Source organism: Sitophilus oryzae, unplaced genomic scaffold, assembly GCF_002938485.1.
Source record: "Sitophilus oryzae breed Bouriz unplaced genomic scaffold, Soryzae_2.0 scaffold_810_pilon_pilon, whole genome shotgun sequence".
In the NCBI taxonomy this organism is placed as follows: domain Eukaryota; kingdom Metazoa; phylum Arthropoda; class Insecta; order Coleoptera; family Curculionidae; genus Sitophilus; species Sitophilus oryzae.
Genome location: NW_022147429.1, coordinates 6,062,044 through 6,080,635, shown reverse-complemented (window position 1 = coordinate 6,080,635; position 18,592 = coordinate 6,062,044). Strand labels below are relative to the sequence as shown.

Here is an 18,592-nt window from a genome sequence, read left to right as displayed (position 1 = left end):
AATTCAAATTATTCATTTTCTGACAGATGGAAATAAATTGTCTGACTGTTTAACACTTAATGTCAAAGGAACCTAGATAAAATCAAGAAAAATACTAAATCTTAAACAACTTAAAAACGATTTATTTTAGGTATAGAAATATGTCTAGTTAAAACGTAACGAATTGGAAAACCTTTTCACTAGTGAAATAAAAAAAGTGGGTTTCCATTTGAAAAAAAATATTTATGATAATTTTTTAATCGCTCAATTTCATGACAGCTACCGCCATTATTATATGACATTTGAACAATTTTATTTTTGAAATAGATAGCCACATGTCTTTTCTTTATGTCACAGGGGCTGTGATAATCACTAAATTTGACTTTTAGGCTATACAAATTTTTTTGACAGGTAGTTTTTTTCCTCCAAAAATTTTAAATATTTTTTTTCTCAAAAATGGTTCATGTTCGGTATAGAGTGTTTAATATCAAAATTCATAAAATTTTACAGTAAATTTAAGTACCTATGTAATAAAAAATGGGGGCACCTATTTAAAATAAGAAAGTTGCTGTCAATTTCTGGAATTTCCGGAAGTGCCGCCATATTGAAAATAATTTTAAACGATAGATCTCGTTGTAAAACAATGATATGCAAAAAATCTTCAATCTAGATATTGTGGTTCTCTAGAAAGTTCTAATACACGCTCAGCGTGGGATACCCTGTATATCTTTAATCCTATCAGTTAACTGGTTATTTAAAGTTATAGATTAGTTTTTAACTGTGTGGTTTTTAATCAAGTTTGTTAATGAACAAATAATTAATTGTTTCTTTATACTTTCATTACAGAATGAAGTCTTTCCAGAAGGGTAGCAGAAAGAGAATTAATTTTACTTCTACATAAACATTAGCATGTCCATCAACACATTGGATTTTAATTTACTCTTTATAATTACCATTGTTAATGAAAAGTAATATCCTTAATTTTTAATATATAGACAATGGTAATATATGGTATTAAATAAAAATGTAATCAAACATAGCCAAAAAATATATATTTTTTACCTGTAGATATCTTGAGTTCAGTCTTTTGTTTCATTTGTGTATTTATATTGTTAAATAGATTTTTCCTAGGTGTACTTACTGTATAGAAAATCATTAATTAAATAGTATTTTTGGTAATTTAATGCAAATAAAACTTTCCCAATTAATTACATAACCTGAAAAGAATAATATATAAAAAAGAATAGAGTGGGGATACGACAAGAGATCCAGGTAATAGATGTCATCCACAGAATCAAATCCCTCAAGTGGCTATGGGCAGGACACCTGGCAAGAAGGACGAACAACAGATGGACCACAAAAATTTCCACATGGTACCCACGAGGAATAAAGAAACCTAGAGGCAGACCAAACCTGAGATGGGACCATTACATTAGGAAATGAGCAGGGATAACATAGCCAACAATAGACAACAATGGGTCCAACTACAAAGAGAGTATCTAAACATATGAGGGAGACTACACCATAATTGCAAATGGTTGAATAAGCTGAGAATGATGATGATGATGATGATGATGAAAACTTTAAAGAGAGAAATTATTAGAATTATTATCTTAAAAATCAGCAGGCTTATCAGCATCATCAGCAGATGTGTAGATAACTAAAACTTAGTTTTAATCATCTGCTAATGATGTTAACATGGTTAGTAAAACACGTTTTGTGTAGTGACTTAGTGTATTGTGGTAAATTTAGTGTTTTAATTTGCTATAATAAGTGGCAACCTAACAGTTTTTATATCTCAAAAGTCCCCATTGTGTACCAACAGTAAGATTTGTCCACAAGGGTTTGTATATTATTTGTCTGAGTCAATAACAAATATTACTGCAATTTGCTTTTAAATCGCTAAGGTAAACTTTAATAAAATTGATACTGTTTCTTTACTAGGTATACAATTATGATTTTCAATAAAAGTAACTGCAATCAACTAATTATAGTAGTTGACACCACTATTAGTTGCAATTATAAACAATAATTAAGTTTGAAGTCAAGAGCATGTGATATTTGTATTTGTGTAAAGAATTATTTCTTTTAAATAAGAATTATTTCTTTAATAAACATCTACCTGTTCTTGTATACGGCGAAAGAAATCTAAATAATAACGTGAAACATGGGATATCTATGTATAGACCAAATACTAACGTAGACTATTTTTAGTTTTCATATTTTATTGATATCGTTTCAGTGTTGTTAAGGACGATAACGATACGTTTGATATAGGCAGCTGTATAGACCCAGTTATTACAATCAAATATAAATACACTCACACATTAATTTTACATTATTCCAGACCTTAAAATAGGATGAATCGATAGAACAAAAATACTAAAATAGAATTTTTTCCACTTGATGTATAATTTCTCTCTAATAAAAATTTATTAGTTTAATGTTCAGTTAAGTTCCTAAGGTAAATTGATAGTTATACCCTTGTTATACTGACTCGATTACTGACTATGCATTATGCAGTATTTTCATCGAATCATATCAAACAGTTCTTTCAACGAAGTCTGTATTAAAATGAGAGACACAACTTTCACTGTGGTGGATCCTCTTGTTGGAGAGACTATAATTTTGTTATGGCTTTTACAATAAATAATGCTTGTCATATCATATTTTCTCTTACTGAAAATCAATTATCTTTAGGTAGCGTTAAATATGCACTTATGCCAATCTCACTAACATAACGATATTATTTATTGCCTATCTGACCTTCTGTAAGGAATGTATGTGTTACAGTTCATTGTGATGAAAGAACAGAGTCAACAAAGCTGTGATAACTTTGTTCTCGGCATGTGTGTAATTGTTACAGATCAGAGCTTATTTTAGTTCCTAGCAGGTGTAGAAGAAAATCATTATTAAAAACATAAATTTTAATTAACATTTAATATGGTATTACCTCATTGATAATATTGGTCTTACCTCAACTGCATCAGGTACCAGGTTTAATTTGAAGTTTGATTTTAGTTTTTCAAAAAAAATATTTTTGTAAAATGCCACTGAGTATCAGAACGTCAACGGGTTTAATAAACGGTTTGCTAAAAACTATTTTCTCCGAGTATACTCTGTTTTACGATTCAGGTAATATTTCGACAGATAATGATAGAAAAAAATAACAGTTGATCAATCCATTTATTTCACTAAAAAAAGTTACGAGTTAAAAAGAAAACACTATGGATGGATTTATATGGATTTATATCTAAATCCGTCATGTGTCGTCTCTTGTTGTTTTTAACCAGCCTTACTGGTTAATTTCAAAAATGTCAGATCATATTTCAACATGATTGGAGTGACGGAACGATGAGCGACGCATGACCGCATGACGCAGATGCATATGAACTCAACTTAGGGTGTATTCCGTTGCTTACCTTGGTTATGGTTTTCTGTTCCGTATCTATCGGTTTCCTGAAAGTTTTCTTATTACGGAACACGGTTCCTGAAAAATTCGGTTATAACTGTCACCAAACTAACCAGCGCGAGAAGGCTGGTTTTTCTGGTTTTGTTTGTCAATCAATGTCATTTATGTGACAGAAATTAAGCAAATATTGGAAGTTCCAGTGAAATTCTCATTTAATTTCTAAAATTTGTAATAATATTTTGTATTTACATCCAAAAGCAATGGAGGTAGCCAGTAAAGGTAAATAAATTTCATTAACTAAATAGAATTACTTTTTAGGACCATTTAAACTTATCATGCAGCCATTCTTTCTTACAGTCATGAACATTTAAAGAAAACATGAAAAACAAGACAAGTAATCGTGAATGTTTTGTAAGCTATAAAAATATAAATATTGATTAGATTTGTTTATTTATTATTGCACCTTTATTATTGGACCTGCAAATCTTCACTTGAGCTGTCTATCGAGTTTAACAGTTTATTAATAAAGTACTTTTCAATATTAAACTCCATTGAAAAGAAGAAGCAAACGTAAAAGCAGAGAATAGGTACATTAAAAATGCACAAAAGATAAATTTTATAATAGACGTATTAAAATTTAGAAAACGTCAACATTTGACGTTTCCAATATTTTACCAAACCGATGTTTTTCAGGAACCGCTCTTTACCATAGTTTACCGGTCTGGTTCGCCTGGTTTTGCAACGGAATACAGCCTTAACATTTTTGACACTTGTTAAACTTTTGCCAAATTATAGGTTATAATTTCTGTCAAATTATGTTCAATATCCTGCGTTCTGGAAAATCATAAACATTTGCGAATTGTTTTTGCATTTTGATTCTTGTTATTACGTGTGTTTTGTGTTTTTAAAGTTAAGTAAAAGAAAAATCGAGGGAAAATTGTATAAAAAGTGTAGACCCAGAGCGCAGTTTATAGTCGGTGCCTAGAGAGTTATATTAGCCACCAATAAAGTGTGTATACCATCTCGTATATGATACTAAAAACTGTAGTAGCTGTAAAAAAGGCTTCATACGATAGGTAAATAATAATAGATTTTGGTACTGTAGAGAAATAACGTCAAAAGGTATTGGTAAGTCTTCAGTTAAGGTAATAAGACGGCATCTACAAATATTTGATATTAAAAAATAAAATTTAGATATTCATGGAAGAAACTTTACTCCACTAGACAAAGCTAGCATAAAATTAAACGTCAAAAAACCAAAGAAAAAATGGTAGTAAAGGGATTTTATCTATTCAAATATTATCAATCAATTTGTCGACGACCCTCACAAAATACCCATAAAACCGTTTTACATCCTAAAAATAATCGTAAAAAACTGAGAATATGATATTTTAATTCGAAGATACCGTTTCCTTTCGGCCGTAATCGTAGCGGAGTTCTTTTTCGGTCAAATTTACGATCCTACCGAAATCCATAAAATATCTGCTTTTCATTGGGCTCATTATTATTTCTAATTATGAACGATTCCGAGGCCAGTCACAGCTGGACGTTTATTTTCGTATTTCCATAATAAATCCTGGCCCAGACGATTTCTTTAATTAGTCCAGGGTATTGTTTTTCGATCGATAAAATGCACCCCGTCGTTTATAATATTGTTTAAATCAATCAATTTTTGCATAGCTATATAGAACCAGTAGAGTTGAGAACAGAAATCAGACAGAGTTCTAAACTCACTGCTCTTGATTGGTGGTAAATCAACAATTTATACACCAAAAGACTGAGAGTTTCTGTACATATATTGCTAAACTATCGAGAAAAGACATGATAAAATGATTTTCAAATTCCTTGCTTTGTTAGTATATTCCAGAGAGTGTTTCAAAGGTTCACCAAAATATCAACATTTTGTTTTCTCTCGTATAATTGACGGATGATAACTTTTATTTTTAATTTAGAAAGAGACACTATAAAGTCAAATAATTTAGCTACAAATTGCTTAAAAATCATCATAATCGGCCTAGGAGAACGAAATATATTAAACTTTAAAATATATACAAATTTTAAGGTGTCCGTTTTTCGTGCCTGTAAGTGTATACAAAATGGATATGAGTATTTTTTCTTTTCAGTTTACGTTTTCAAATATTATATTTATTTCTAATTTATGCACCTCTTTGTATTTATGCACCCCATTGTAAAAAAATATATTTATTTTCTTGTTTGGAAAAAACAAATAAAATTGAATTTCTTTTCACAGGTAACTTAAAATAATAAATGCCATACATAATAAACTGACAAATGGTAAATGTAAGATTAAAAAAATAATAAGCAAATATTAACATAGAGCAATAAAGAAAAACTAAATAGGCTTACAAATTAAATAACCACAGATTAAAAACAAAGCCCTTATTTCATAAAAGTCCATTAAAGTTAAACCGAAAACTGCTATTTTACACTACACAGTGTAAAACCACAAAGGTAATAAAGTTGGTGAATGGGACATAATCGAGGCAGAAGCGTGGGAAGCCGGTATCAGCTCGAGGCAGGGCAAGGACGGAAGTTAGGTTATGATAAGGCGGGTGTAAATATAGACTTGTGCCAGAACAGTTGTTAGTTTGTTAAGACTTTATCTAGTCCAAGCCGTAACGAATAATGAAAAAAAAATGTGTCAAGTGTAACCGTCATATAATAGCGGTTTATTTTCAAACTAGAAAGACATCAAATAAATTTTATTTTTTGACTTTTATATTACCCTTATTCATTTAACAACAGAGTAAATTACTTTTTAGTTAACGTCTATCTGTGGTCTTTGGCCACGTAAGAATCTATCGACTGAGTATCAAAACTAGACTCTTATACAGAAAATACTGAACCAAATTCGAGGTAAATAAGCAGTACGTCTCAATAGATTTTATATCCTTTCCTTCGAACAAAAGCACGGGTTTTGGATAGTCACCCGTCTAAATACGCGTCTCTTATAATTTCGCTTAACTTCTACGAGCGAGCAGCAACTACTCTATCAGCGTAGCTGGGGCGTTGCTCTAAATTTATCTCTTTAAAAAGAAGAAAACCCCATGGTTGACAAGTCTAAAGGGGTACTACAAAAAAATGTTGTGAATAATGCTACAATTGTAAAATTCTTTTTTGCAAACTGTAGTGGTATATGGGCCAAATACAAATTGTAACAATATTTACTATTTTTTTGTAGATAAAAAGTTGCAGAAGCAGTACATAGTTTTGTAGAAGGTTTTAATATGGAAGTGTTTAGGGTAATAAACTGCATATCAAGCAATAAGTCCTTAAAGATTATAGTAAAAACTAATTTGCATGTCGGCAATATTTCCGTTCCATTTTAGTAAAAATGACATCTTCGATCTAAACCAAAACTTCAAATTATAGTGAAATCTAAATTGCTTATCGGTAATCTTAAATACTTTTATAGTAATAATTACTACAATACGCTCTTAACCAATACCACATACTGCAGAGAAAATGTTCGCATTTTGAAATCGATGCGTCACGGATGACTGCAAATGATAGTCTCCTAACCTCAGTTTTCTTAAATTGTTCACATTCCCACTTATGAGCCTTATTTTTCCGAAATTCGGCAACAATTTTGTCATACCCCTCTTTTTTCCGAGAGCGGAACATCCCCTGTGGACACAACCACAACATGTAGCGCATTCAATTGATGTTTGATTTGTCTTTACAGCACAATCACAAATTCCACAACATGTGGTATACGCCATCCATAACCAAATTTTACTACAACTTTTTGTAGTACCACTTGCTACAACGTTTCCATTTAAACATTTTAAATAATTTCCGTTTATTTTTTAATTTTAGCTTCTGACACCGGAAATAGGAGGAGATATACCTACACCATCAAACATTGAGCATTTTTTGTTGGTTAGGCAAATTGCACAAGCTAGTTTCCGTTTGGATTTGAACCCGGTGGATTTTACAAAAACTAACATATCTATTATGTAACCCCTCATTTATACTCAAATTTATCTCAAGATACCTAGCCTAATAAAACCATAATAATGTTTAAAACATGTAACATTAATGACTGAAACAGGAAAAATTAAGCAAAGGCAGATTGAAATAAAAAAAAACTCTTTAAGAAACATTCATGTGTTGGTTAGATCCTCAATAATAAATATATATTCAGGAAACAGATCTTATAGTTGAGAATAATGTCGTAGAAATATAACAGTACCATTAAGTACTGTTAATTTCATGCAATACTCTGCTTTTCGTGCCACTTTCCAAAAAACAAAGCAAGTAAAACAATAAGTGGTGGGTACGTCAACTTGTTACGCATTTCAAAACATCTCACCAGGTCCCAGCAATTATTACAATGTAGGTATCTAGTAAATTGCGCTACTCTATTCTCATTTCAATATTGGTCACGCTCCTCGTATTCGAACCAAACCCCATTTTTCTTCTTACAAAATGTCGATTTTTTTTCTGTTTCTCTTTTTTTCGTACCAACCATCGCTAAGGTCTTTCTCACGGTTTGTTTCTAATTGTTATGTCTCAAACCCTTAACAATAGGTACTGCAAGATTTCGTAATTTAACTGATACGTAAATAATCTACTCTAAATTATTTAATAGAAAATAAAGTTTAATTTAAATTGAAACAACAAAAAACTGATTCTTAATGAACCTATTCTTTGATCAATCAATCGTCTTCCTGTTATAAGACAGAGAACAAAATCCGATACGTCTACCAGTCGTTGATAAGCCTTAGATTTATAATACCCCCCATGTTTCAGCACTAAAACCGATCAACTCAGTAAACATCAATTCGAAGTTGGTCAAAGAATGCCTAGATAAGCTCAACAAATTAAGCAAAGAAAATAAAGTTCTCCTACTTTAGGTGTCCGCTCACCAAGGGATAGAAAGCAATGAAAAAACAAACGATCTAGCTAGAAAAGTAGCGAACACTCCACTAACTGGACCAGAACCGTTCAGGTTTCTAAGTGGAAACCAACTTAAAGCGGAAGTCAAGAACCTGATAGACCCCATCCCTAACCTGGAATGGGAATCCTCCACACTCGAAAAAATTTCTCAGAAATTACGACCGAGAAATATCAAAGGTTTTCCTTGATTTAAATAAGAACAAAGTCTCCTCAACGAACACTTCAGTAGATTGAAGCTGAGAAACAACGGCAAATGCAGATTCTGTGAGAAAAATGGGAAAACACCAGAACATCTTATCACTGAGTGTGCCGAGACGACAACCATAGGTACCATAGGTAAACTTTGCTACGGCTGATGTCGAAGATGGAGAGCTGTGACTTCTGTGGAGCCATCTCAGATAGTAGCTTTTGTCAAAGCTCTGAGACTGTATGATGAGTTATAACTCATTATAGCTCAAGAAAGACGACCACACAATAGATCAGTAAGGTTGCGGTGATTGAACTCTTCTCCTAAACATTCTACATGCTTAACGACAAAAAACTACAAACTGTTTTATTGTTTGTACAAGAATATCATCGATAAATAATAATTTTGAAAGAGTCGAGTATTTTAATGAATTGAATAAATGTCTCACATGTTTTCTTAGAGATTCCATTCTAAAAAGGATTAATATTTTAATAAGGCTAAACCATTTAATTTTAATTCTTAAATTATCCACGCTTATTAACATTTTTATTAAATAATACCTCCTGCTAAACAGTAAACGATTGTTTTATATCTATCGATTTCTGTAAACGTACCTGAATATCTATCTGAATGTTAAAAGCCTCGTTCCAGCCGTATAATGTTTTCATTTACTTACAAATCGCTTTATTAAAAACTACAGATTCCAAAAAATAAAATCGATACCAACAATAACTTGTTACGTTTACGTCTGTTCTCGGTTTGCCGTATCTGTTACTTCGGTATTTCCTGCCAGTTAATAGCAGGAAAAATTCTCAATAGAAATTCTTTCGGTTTTATCTATTTATTGACGTGATTCTTTTGTTAACAGGGCACATCTACGACGACAATAACCAGTTGAAATACTATGGCGGTAGTGAGTAAAAAATGATTAGACTATTAGAGTCATATATGATAGAGAATATTTATGTACCTGCGTGGTTTAAGTGCCTCTTTGAAACAACAGAATAAGACTTTCGAAACTGATAATGATTCTAGGTTTCAAAATTACAAAGTATGTTTTATTCTCGGTTTTATTAGTCTACATTTCAGCGATCATTTAACTATAATGCATCATCTATAATGCAAGTTGTACAGTAATTCATTACCGGACACTAATTTTAGAATCTAGTATCTACTTTTAAGAAAAGAAAAAACAATATTTAATGAGCAATTCCTTTTTCCATATTTTATTTATTCCATTATTTACTAGTTTTTATATTTATTATTAATATATTATATATTTTAAGAAATTCAATCATATTTAAATCTAGAATGCCACTTTATTTAAAGAAGAAAACATTCGATCAATGTGTACTCTACCAGTCATGACCTATGCATGCAAAACATGGACAGTTAAAACGGACATTATAAGGAAACTGCAGGTCCCTCAATGACACAAAATATGCTATTCCAAGCATAGAAAAACCATAGAAGAATAGAGCGAATATGACAAAAGACTCAGGTAATAGATATCATCCACATAGAATCAAGTCCCTCAAGTGGCAATGGGCAGGACGCCCGGCAAGAAGGACGGACAAGAAATGGACCACAAAAATTATAGGAATTGTACACCCACGAGGAATGAAAAGACTTACAAGAAGACCAAATCTGACATGGGACTATGATATTAGGAAATTAGCAGGGATAACTTGGGCATAGCCAACAATAGACAACGATGGGCCCAACTATATACAAAGAGAGTATCTAAATACTCTCTGGAATACAGCAACTGGAAATGGTTGAATAAGCTGAGAATTATGATGATATAATTTTTAACATAATCTGAAACATAACTTTGCTCTATTTAAATTTAAAATTAATTTCTTACATGATTAAAAATATTTTTTTGTTTATTTTTATGGTATAAGCATATCGACCGTTAGATTAGTAGATCTCGCCGTTATTTGTATGTGTGTTAATATCTTTAATTAACGTGTTAATATCTTTAATTACCAATAAAGCGATTTATTATTACTATTATTATTTACATACAAAAAGTACCTACTAATAATGATTTTTTAGATAGTGCGTTATAATATCATATCAGAGATTTATTGTTATATTATTTTATTGAAGTAAAAATATTTTGTCTTAAAATAATAAAGAAACAAAAAACTTTTAATAAATCATCTACACAGAGAAAATCAGTATCACCTACATTCGATCACGAAACACAGTATCTAATTATATGCAAATTAAATAAAATTAGAATAAAAAAAAAAGATTTAGAGTTTTACAGACTTACAATTCACAGTTTATCAATTTCTTTTTATATAAAAGTATTTTTTAACTATATTGACCACTGCAAACGCTTTATTAATAGACATATAAATAGGGGGCAACGGCCCAGCTACGTCGAAACACCGGTTCCCATTAGAACACCGAAGTTAAGCGACGTAAGGCGATGCTAGTGGATGGACGGGTGACCGGTTCGAAACTTTGCATCGTGCTGTTGTCCAAAAAGGGAAAAGTGTAAAATCTATTGATACACACTGCTCATTCACGCCGGTTCAAGGCCGGATGAGATCGGATATCTCGTGAGTAAGAGTTAATTTAGACACTTCCTAAGTCGGTAGGCCATTGACCATGATATGGCCGAGGACCGCGGTTCGGATTCCGCGTAAACAAGTAGGTCCCGTCCAGTTTAGCCATTGCAGCAGAAAGGAGACGTTAACTTGAACCTCACACATATAAATATCTACTACCTTAAATATTTTAATATAATATTATTTAAATATTTTTTTTCGACAGTGAAGTTCTAATACCTAATAAGCTTAAAAAATAGTACCTCTCGGAGTACCAACTTAAGACTAAACCTGGGATTAAACACAATTTTAATTTTTTTGATTCCAATTTAGACAAACATTTTTCTAGTGAGGTTATAGTATATCTATTTTTTTATATAGGTATACCGATAATAGATTCTTGATGACCTTAAACGTTTATATCAGCTTTTGTATTTCATATTCAGGTTAAACACGAGCTTGCTTCAATTTCAGTATTTTTCATTGTTACTATAGCACCGATTTTTCATAGAAGTATTGTCTCGGGTATTGTAGAAAATAATTAAAATTAATCTATTGGTAACAATGTAATTCAACTTTTATTTAAACCATTTAATATGCATTTTACATCAATTGATGAAAATTGTTTTATTCTGTTTCCACGAAATTTACTATAAAATAATTAATATCACATTTTAATAAAAAAACAAACTAGAGTATCATTGATTTTGGTTTGCAAAAGACTGCTAAATTTTGTTGCAGCTATGTAAGCGTTTTGAAGCTTTATAAGCCTAATTTTTTTTTTCATGGATGATGATTGTAAAAAGTTTATAATTCAATTCGTCTAGGTGCATTATATTAATTTTAATAAAAAGACTCGACTGTCTGTCTTTCTATTAAAAAAGGTATTTGAAAGCTTTCCATCAACAAAACTCCATATATAATTTAATAACTATAAATTCAAAGAACTAAAAAATACCAATCGGCAGATTTAAAACAAAACCTTTAAAAGTAGTGAATACTGTATTTGTTTTGATAATAAAATATACCTAATATAAGTATTCGCTGCTTTCCGACAAAAGCGGCGCTACTCAAAACCTCATGGTTTTAGGTTTTTCTAAACCATAGTAATATAAAAGCGTATTTTAAACATTAAATACTAACTTTTTAAAGGCAATATGTATTAAAATGTACTTAAAACTATACTTACTTACGATCAAATCCAATTTTAAGGATTAGTTAAAAACTGGTTGTGTAAGAAAACATAACATGATTTTTTAGTTGCCTCTACTGTAAAGTTTATTAATTTTGAGTTGTGCCGCTTTTGTCGGAAAGCAGCGAATATAAAAAAAAATATTGGAACATAATTTAATTGTATACGACAACCCTTTATAAAAAAATATTTTCTATAACTTTTAAAAATAAATTTTAATGTTATTTAAGATGTTATTCTTAAATAACATTAAAAGGCGGAATAGGTAGCTCTTTTGCTAAACAGAAATAAAAAAAAATGTAAAATATCACTTGGATAGAATCTAAACAGAAACTAACTCCTGGGTGGCATTTCACTTGTAAACAAATTTTCCCAAAAATAACTATCCTTTTATTACAAGCCAGAAAAAAAAAAGTTTTCATCCAGGCTTTTTTCAGAAATAAACCCTTCTCTAAACAGTATTTTGATAACTTTTATATCAGACCACAAACTAAGCATGTAAAAGTTTATCAACGGCTTTTTATGCGACTCTAAAAGACCTCCAACAGAAAACGTCTTAGCGACCATATCATACGATCCCCAACTTCACGATGGGCAACATGATTGTTTACCTGCAATAACGTCAGCAGCAGGAAAAATTGCAAAAGAAAATATCCATCGGTCATGCTCCTACACAACAACCTCCACACCACACTACACATCATCACTGCAACAGTTCCCGCAGGGCGGTCTCATCGGGTACCAGCACCATCCAGTCAGTACTTCACACTACCACCGAGACAACAGTCAGTCCCAGATACCATAAAATATCTATGTCTTAAACTTTTGTTAATCACTATCAATGTAATATCCTGATATGCCTAAAGGTAAACACACAAGTTTATAGTCTTTGGCGCACTTTTTTGAAAACGCTGTAGCATTACTAAAAAGTCTTCAATGAATTAAAGTTTATGGTCCTTCGAATCACACGGTATGTCTTTCGTTAAAGCTCCGGTATTACTGTACTTGATGACCAAATGGTAAGCGAGCAATCGAGACGCCTAAGGGTGGGCATTAGCCAAACACTGGTAGCGACGAGCGATCAAACAGATAGCGAAAGGGTTGCATTAAGGCTCCGTTCGCACGGTTGTAGCGTCGCGGGATTTTCGGCGGCCGGCGAAAGTTAAGCGAGCGGCTGCGATAGACAGCGGAGACACGCGAACTCTTCGACGTGCGGACGACTACTGGGGGTCGGCGCAGCCGCAGGGCCTCCCTCTTCGCTCCTCGGGGCCCAGCATCCCGCCGGACCAATGGCGATTGGCTCGGGGGGCTCTTCGCGGCGAGGGAAGAGCCGCGGGCAGCCGCTCGGTGGTTCGGCGCCCTCGGGCTACCACTTGTTGCTCGTGCTGCGCTCGCTGGCTGCCGCCGCCGATGGCTCGTCCGGTCAGTTGCTCGAGTCGGTCGGTCGTCGAAATCGCCGCCGCCTCTGATGAGGATTTCGAGGTGAGGAAGGAGAGGAGGCGACAGTGGTTTTGGAAGCTTAAACGGCGTCTTTGTTGACCAAAACGAAATATTCGCGGTTGCTTTTGAATGGATAGTAGATAATCCAAAACTTTCATCTTTTTAAATTGTATCAAATTAACGGCGAAAGAATAATGAAACGATAACTCCTGTTAAATATTCATATTCTTCGTATTTTTGATACTCAGTCCTAAATGCATTTTCCATTTTACTTTATAAGTTTTTTCCTTTTAATTATTATACAAAGTAATCTAATCTTAGACACCATTGGAACACTAGCCTTTTCGGGGAGACGCACATTGTCAAAGTCAAGCCGTAAGACAATCTAAAATTGTTTCCGGTATATCAAGGCTCTTCAAGATATGAAAAACGGAAAAGCAGCAGGGAACGACGGAATATCAGCTGAAATTCTTAAGTACGCCGGCAGGAGAACTTGGAAATCCAGCAAATATATACATCATCTGTCTAATGAGAAAACATATACCGCAAGACTGGACTAGCGCTAACATAATTCTAATTCATAAGAGAGACGCCAGAAACTATAGACCAATAAGCCTACTGCCAGTAACATACAAGGTATTCACAAAAATAATAAACAACTAACACGATAGACTCTGCACAACCACGAGAACAAGCAGGCTTTAGAAGCGTCTTCAGCGCGATTGGTCACATACCACATACGTACAGGGTGGGCCAAATTGGACGCTTTTAAAGAGAAAAGGGTGTTCCATAATTTCCAATAACAATGAAAATTAATAGCAAACCAAGACATGAGATTTTGCTACAGGTATTCGATATATCAACCGTCTTCTGTTATGGACAAACGGGGCAGTTTTTGAATATTTCTCGCAGAATTTATTAACTCAGTGGAGGTGAAAGATACCCCCGCATAACCGCTAAGTACTTCTAATTCTGTCTAGATTATACGAGCAATTTAAAAATAAGAACAAAGATATCCATAGGATTAGATCCATAGACACTAAGTCCGATGGCCTCGACGGCCAACGGCTGGGATCTTGGTTAGCTATATTCGAGGCTATATTATTATATTCAATTATTCCTGATCGGCTGCAAAAACTTGCTGATAACTTCAGCGTTCTGAGGCGGTGCCTTGTCTAGCTGGAAAAATATGTTTTCGAGTTCCATTAGGGGCAAATCAATTAGATCATCAAAAAGAGGTCCAAAGCCTACTAGTTAAAAGTGGCGAACTTTTAAAAAAGTTGTATTTCGAAGGGGATTATAACAAAATATCAAGTGAGCTATATTTTTGGAAAGGTAATTTTAACTTCTTTTCAGTTAATTAAAAATATACAGGGTGTCCCAAAAAAATCAAATTTTCTGTTGATAACTCTTAAAGTATTAATTTTTAAAAAAGATACATTTAAATTATTAAAGTCTACGTAAAAAGGTGCTTTGGAAATGTTTTCATAAAAATACAGAATTTTCCATAGCAAAAAAAGTTACAGCGATTTGTTAAAAATGCACATTTTTGAAAAACACCCCACAACTCCGAAACGGTAACAGATATCGATGTGCGGTTTTCACCATCATGTTTTTGATAAAAATTGAGCTCTAGACACCGATATTAGTTTTCGTCCTATAAAAAGGGTGTTTCCCTTTAAAAGCGTCCAATTTGACCCACCCTGTACACTGAGAGACTTTATAGACTTTGAGAAGACTTTCGACTTAATATATCCTAAGGCAATAATAGAAACCATAACGAAACAATATTTGAAGAGGATGCTACCTGCATGTTTTTTAACTGTTTTGAAGAGTAATAAATTTTCGTCCTTAGATACCTGTATAAAACCAGTGAGTGAAAAAATATACATTTCCGCGATTTTTTACGTAAATTATGTCTCTTGGTAAAAATTGCTACGAGCAACCGTTCTCAAGATATGTAGAATGGAAATAGTCAATACATGTCATTGACAAAAAATAAACACATTGAGTAGATACTTATTTGACTGAAATAATACATTTGGGAAATTGTTTGGCTTTTAAATTAATCATAAATTTTTCTGCAAAAAAAATATGATAAAACAGTTTCTGTTGAATTTTTGGCACAAAAACATTTCAAATTTATGATTTCAGTCTAATAACTATTTAGTCAACATGTTTAATTTATGTCAATGATGATAGGTATTGATAATTTCGATTCCAAATATCTCGAGAACCCTTAGCCGGCAGCGATTTTTACCAATAGACAGTTTTTACGTAAAAAAAAACACGGAAATGTATATTTTTTCACTCAGTAGTTTTATATAGGTACAGACGAAAAGTGATTACTCTTCAAAACAGTTAAAACACATGTAGGTGGCGCCCCCTACAAATAGGAGTTATATTAACATCAAAATCAAATTTCTCATATCAGAAAACACCCAGACACCAATTTTAATCCAAATATTGACGTTACTTCAGAAATTCTTTGGAAAAAATCGAAATAAAAAGTAAACTACACTCTGTATCTCCGAAACTAAGCATTTTAGGTCATACATTTATACGAACTTTTTTACTTATTTTTATCTGCAGAATATGCTGCCGAAGTTTCCGGAATACAGTTCGGACCACCCTGTATACAAAGAAGCTAAAGCAAGAGTAGTGATATATAAAACAACCCCAGAGTTCCCAACGGGCAAACAACCGAGTACGACAGTTTACGGCAACACCAGAAGAAATTTTCCGCCAACTGGACTGGACCAACAAAGGATAAAAAGGATTAAAAATAGATGGAGAATATTTTAATCATATAAGATTCACTGATGACATAGTCCTAATTGCCAATTGTCTTCAAGAACTACAAGTACAGATTAACAAACTAAATACAGCCAGCAATAAAGTTCGTCTCAAAATGAATTTAGCAAAAACTAAAGTAATGTACAACAAACCAGTAGACAGAAAAGGCATTCTAATAAATAATACAACACGGGAAATAGTAGACGAATATATATATTTAGGACAACTAATAACACAACTGGGGATCTCTACTGCCAGAAATCAACAAGAGGTTAAGTTAGAATAACGTACTTATCGAAGAAACTCAATCATATTCAACTCTAGAATGCCACTTTATCTAAAGAAGAAAATATTCGACCAATGTGTACTACCAGTTATGACCTATACATACGAAACGTGGATACTTAAAACGGACATTATAAGGAAACTGTAGGTCGCACAACACTCAATGAAATGAAATATACTGGGAATAACCAAGAAAGACCATAAAAGGATAGAGTGGATAAGATGATGATGATGATGATGACAGCTATTTTACTGATTTTTTTTACGTTTTGATCTCATAGAACATCATTCAATATAGATATAGACATTGTCCTATTTTCTTGGATACATTGTTTCACCAAGCGGCGCGGCGGGTAGGACATTTGATCCCATATTTCTATCTATTTGAATAATTCTTACTTCCAACTATTAATTAATTATAGAATATAGAAGTTGTATAAAAATTGTAGACATAAAAAACTGTCATAATAAAAAAACAATAATTTATAAATTCCGAGATAAATCTTTAGGAGGTTGATTTAAATTATTAAATTATTGCATTTGCTGAACCCTTCCAAATTAATTCAATTTGACATTTCTAGCTAAACAATTTTAGAAATAATAAATTACTTTCTTCTCTTTGTCTTCTGTTAAGGTTTGTATGTAAAAAGACAAATTATAATTCTAGTAAAGAGAATTAAATTTCTATGTAACGTGATACAAGAAACCGTAAATACGGTAACTTATACGTCAGACAAAGCATTGTTAAAGGGACTGTATTTTGTAAAAAAGAAACACAGACAGTACAGACATACCCATTCTAACAGTATTCAACCAAAAAACGTCTAATTACAATAGAACAAAGGTATATTATTTACTAGAGTTAGTTCCTTTATTTCTTAAAAACAAAACGTTGTTGTCACGTATCGAAACAATAATTCGTCTGTAAGTTACAGGTGTCCGTCTGGCTATTTTTGGTTGTGATTGAATTTTTAAAGTGCAGCACATCAGGTAAAGACCTGAGAAGAATATTGTAAATACCACACCGGAAAAATCTAGGGATATCATTTTATTAAACTTAAAAATAAATGTTTTGAATAAACAACCACATATTTGTAGGCCGATTCTTTCTATACTTCGATTGAAACGAAGTAGTCACACTAGTTATTTTTAAATTTGGGATATTTGCAGAAGTGTTTGTGCATTTTTTGTCAAATGTATAAAAAGCACCTAGCATCAATTGTTCGAATTTAACCTGTACTGGCTATGTTTTTATGATAACTGGTCAGAATTCATTCAAATAACTCTGTTTAGTATTAAACAACATTATGGAGCGTAGACATATTAACAGAGACGAAATGCTAAGGGCCATGGGTATGCTCGAAGCTGGAATGCGCCAAATCGACGTAGCTAGAGCATTAAATACAACGCAAAGTGTAATATCGCGATTAAGTGCACGCTACCGTGAAAGTGGTGATGTTGCTGGAAGGCACACAGGGCGACATCGCATTACTACCCCTCAGCAAGATCATTTTTTACAATTAAATGCTCGACGCCGACCGACTCTTACAGCACCAGAGCTTAGTTTAATTCTCCAAGAAACACATAATGTAACCGTTAGTCCTGACACTGGTCGCAATAGATTAAGAGAGGTCAACTTAAGAAGCAGACGCCCCTGGAGAGCTCAACCCTTAACGAGAGGAAATCGGGAGGTACGATATTTGTGGGCTCAAGATCATCTTCAGTGGTCGAATGAACAATGATGGGCCAATGTTCTCTTAACGGATGAGTCACGCTTTGGAATTCATCCGGATTCGAGAAGGCTTAGGGTATGG

At 32.8% G+C, this 18,592-nt stretch overlaps 1 protein-coding gene across 2 annotated transcripts in view; it reads right to left on the bottom strand.

The window, feature by feature from the left end:
• The window catches only part of LOC115889099 (protein jagged-1b), a 410,680-nt gene extending 397,169 nt beyond the window's left edge, over positions 1-13,511 (bottom strand). The window contains exon 1 of one of the 2 annotated variants that reach the window (XM_030909016.1): positions 12,869-13,511. In XM_030909016.1, coding sequence (XP_030764876.1) covers positions 12,869-12,961 — 93 coding nt within the window. In that variant the 5' untranslated portion in view covers positions 12,962-13,511. The remainder of the gene's footprint in view (positions 1-12,868) is intronic. The other variant, XM_030909015.1, reaches the window with a different exon arrangement.
• Positions 13,512-18,592: the final 5,081 nt, after the last annotated feature.